The sequence below is a fragment of the Hipposideros armiger genome, unplaced genomic scaffold, assembly GCF_001890085.2.
Source record: "Hipposideros armiger isolate ML-2016 unplaced genomic scaffold, ASM189008v1 scaffold_553, whole genome shotgun sequence".
Taxonomy (NCBI): Eukaryota; Metazoa; Chordata; class Mammalia; order Chiroptera; family Hipposideridae; genus Hipposideros; species Hipposideros armiger.
In genome coordinates, this window is record NW_017731903.1 from 11,689 (window position 1) to 15,519 (window position 3,831).

General features: G+C 36.6%; 1 protein-coding gene across 1 annotated transcript in view; it reads left to right on the forward strand.

The window, feature by feature from the left end:
- The window catches only part of DUSP11 (dual specificity phosphatase 11), a gene marked incomplete at its 5' end in the record, with an annotated part of 12,357 nt that extends 8,778 nt beyond the window's left edge, over nt 1-3,579 (forward strand). Inside the window, 4 exons of the mRNA XM_019623528.1 lie at nt 1,545-1,591; nt 1,862-1,937; nt 2,167-2,352; nt 2,923-3,579. Of these exons, the coding sequence (XP_019479073.1) occupies nt 1,545-1,591; nt 1,862-1,937; nt 2,167-2,352; nt 2,923-3,118 (505 nt within the window). The remainder of the gene's footprint in view (nt 1-1,544; nt 1,592-1,861; nt 1,938-2,166; nt 2,353-2,922) is intronic.
- Between the last annotated feature and the right edge of the window lie 252 nt (nt 3,580-3,831).

Here is a 3,831-nt window from a genome sequence, read left to right on the forward strand (position 1 = left end):
TTTTTTTTTAGCTGAGCCATCCTGCTACCTGTTGGCAGCTCAGCGGCTGCTCAGCTTGGGCTGGACTCGAACCGCTGTTGCTCAGAGCTCACACTCGAGCGAGCTCTTAACCAACTGAGCCACTCGGCCGGCCCGAATTGATTCTTTTTTTAATGGATGTATTATTTTTTCTCTCTCAAGTTATCAGTTATTTTTAGGTTTCTTCTGTTCCCTGCATCAACTGTTTTCCTTCTTTTTCTTTTTTTTCTTCCTGTTTATTGATACCTGTCTCTCATGTTGGAGGGGTTCTTGAAATACCTGGTTTCCTTTGCGCATTTCTCTGTATTTATGATTGAAGCATTTAAAGCCAATGGAAGCCCTGGTTTGTTGTGGTAGATTTGTAATAAGGTGGTCAGCTGGCTTTTTGTTTACTTTCTCCGTGCTCTACACATTTAGGTTTTATTTTTCTCCATTCTGACCACTACCATCTTTGATAATTTTATTGCTCTCTCTCATCTACCATTTTGTCATCTCTCGCATTCTCTTGTGAGTTTTTAATCTGTAAAAATTCCTTTACTGTCATTTTGGCTCGGGAGTAGAGACATAGGCATGAATGCAATCCAACCAGTGTAATGAGACTATAAATGAGCCAATAAAAGTGGGTGTTGGGTTTATCTTCAGTCTGGTAAGTTTGACTTTTATGCCTCATGTCCCAGGAGTGTAGTCCATTGAGTACCCTAAGTCATGATTTGGTCCTACTATGGAGGGGACCCCATCCAGGATCCTGTCTGAACCACCTTTCTAAAGTACTTTTAACAACTGCCCCAGAATTATGTCCTGAAAACAAATTCATTCATGCTATTCCCCTCTTGGAAATCTTGAATGGCTAATGGACTTCAGAATCCACTTCTAAGGCCTTGGCAAGGCCTTCTGTGATCTGACTCCCAGCCGCCTTTTGACAGCCTTTGCTGTATTCCACTCCCATTTGTCAGTATGCCAGCCATTTCCTGAATTGTACACTGTGTTGTACATGTTTATGCCACCGTGTCTTTGTCTTTCAGGTTGTTCGCTTGACTATAATGGTTCTCTTGTGGTTTCTGTGAGCAAAGCATTCTCACTTTTTTTTTTTTTTACACTGAGCCATCCTGCCACCTGTTGGCAGCTCAGCGGCAGCTCAGCTCGGGCCGGGAATCGAACTGGCNGGCAACCTGTTGCTCAGAGCTCGCGCTCTTAACCAACTGAGCCACTCAGGTGGCCCTGTCGGATACATTTTTTAACACCCGCTGATTTGGTTCTGTATTTTGTTTTTCATTTATTAATTAAATTGTTGTATTAATGTAAATAATTTTATTAATAGATTTTCTAAAGTTAGGTCATCCTTGCATCTTTGGCATAAAGCCTTTTTGTGGTCATGGTATTTTGTTATTTAAAATTATAGGATTAGATGAGCTGATACTTTCTTAGGATTTTTATATCTATATTTATAAATGAAATTAGACCTTTTCTGAAAAAACTTGATTTTTTCTTTTAATATAAAAATGACTCGAATTATGTTGTTTTGTTAGATATTTGATTGATGTAGAAGGCATGAGGCCAGATGATGCAATTGAATGTAAGTACGAGGGTTGTCAACTGTTTTTCCCTATTTATAAAAGTTGAAGGTGGAAATGTAGATGAATTTGTCAAATTTTAGAGAAAAAGAAAAGTTTGTAATTCATTGTTCTGACATAGATTATCTTTACCAAAAGTTTATAAAATGATGTATCTGGAAATAGTGAGATTTAACAGCCTGAATAATTAGTGGATTTCAGCTTTGATCTGCTGTCTCTGGAAAAGATTTGCTTTTTGTACTGTTATTTCTAACAGTTCTTCAACTCCTCAGTATTCAATAGGTGCCGGGGACATTGCTTAGAAAGACAAAACTACATTGAAGACCTTCAGAATGGTCCCATCAGAAAGTAAGTTGCATTTTATATGTGAGATTTGTGGTTAGGGTGATCTGCTTTTATATCATTTAAGTTGCACATACCTGTTCTTCTTGTAGCTTGTGTACTTGCCCAGGGAAACCTAAACAAATCGGAGTGTGGGGGAGGATGAGATTGTGTTTCATAGGCTGAAATATCGACACTAAATTGGCTATTAAATTGGAAACCAGTCACACTGTGTATACAAATATTCTTTTTTGAGGGATCGGAATTCCAGTGTATCCAGACCAAGTGCTCGTGAATACTCAACATATAGGATGGAACCAGTCCACACCACCAATAAGGCTGTTAACCAAGGACCTAGCAATAACATACATTGGACCCAAGGTTATCCAACACCTCCTCGGCATTTCCACACCCAGACCCGAGATTCGCAGCAGTCAGTAAGGTATCTCTGCTTTCCCTTTTTCCAGAATTGAAATAGAAATTAATAGTAAATGTTATAAATTAATGCAAACACATTATGATAATGGTGAGGAACTGACATTTTCTTACTGATCAGTGTCAACTAGGAGGTATCATTTGCTCCATATTTTGTATTTCGGGCCGGAAAATCATGTATGGGATGGGAAATACGTAACTTTTGAGAGACAGTTGGGAAAGGGACTTAGAAATTTTCATTGATTATAAGCTTAGTTTAAACCAACAATAATTTGATGTGACTTCCAGGAAGGATCTTGCATTCTTTGGCGACGTTAATAATGATATAGTTTTCAGAATAAGGGAGATTGTTATTTAAAGAGTAAATACAAAATATAGAGAAAATAGTAAAATTCTAGTAGAGACATTTGCAAAGGATTTGAACAGAAAAGAACTAAGAAATACAAAGATTAAGCAATTTTTCTACTAAGGTCACACAGGTAGAAAACAGTAGAACCAGAGTATCTATGTATTATTTTATAAAGCTTATTATATATTTTATTAAAACTAATAATAGTTTATTACTTTTTGTTTTAAGAAAATTTTCACAGAATCAGTATGTTTACCAGAGAGGCCATAACCATCCTCCTGGTCCCCCTGGGGAGGACTATTCACGAAGAACGTACTCTTGGAATGTAAAGCCAAATGCCAGTCGAGTAGTCCAGAATAATAGGCGGTATCCTGGCAGTTACTATGGACTGTCCTATCAGAGCTATTGTGGATGGACTGAGTGACACAAACCTATCCTGAAAATCTGTCTGGAGACAGCAGAACAGAAGACAGCTGGAGTGACTTTTTATAAGATCAGGTCAAATGAGGTTTATAAATCTATTTTATTTCTCCCTTATGTGTTCAAACTTAAGCAAAACTTATATTGATACTTAACTCTTTGCTGATAAATTTGCAGTATTTGCAACAGTGAAGAAAGTAATCTGTTGTTCCAGTCTTAATTTTTTTTAAAAGATGTTATTTCAGACTGATAAAGTAATAAAGAACATCCCTTGTACATAATTTTAAAAAATTCTATCTTTTCTATGTATTTTCTTTTGACTAGACTTGTGATATGGATGTGTATGTACAAAAATTTTTAGTCACGTTCTATTTTGCCATGTTCTATTATTGACCCAATCATTAAGGGTGTCTTTTTTTAACCCTAACTGTTCAAGATTTCTATTAAAATCTACCTAGGAAACAATCTCTTTGGAACCTAATCACTATTTGTAATTAATTAGTTGTGGTATTTTTGTGGTTAGACATTTCTTTCTTTGGCATTCTATTGTGGGATTTGACCAACTTCCTTTCACCAAACTGTCAGATATGCCATCTAACACAATGGATAAACTTTTAGGTATTAATTGTCAATTGATCAGGAGAGACTGATTGGTAAACTGGAATGCTGGGTATTTACCTGACAGAGTAATTGGGACTAGCTGGGTAGAACAATTCA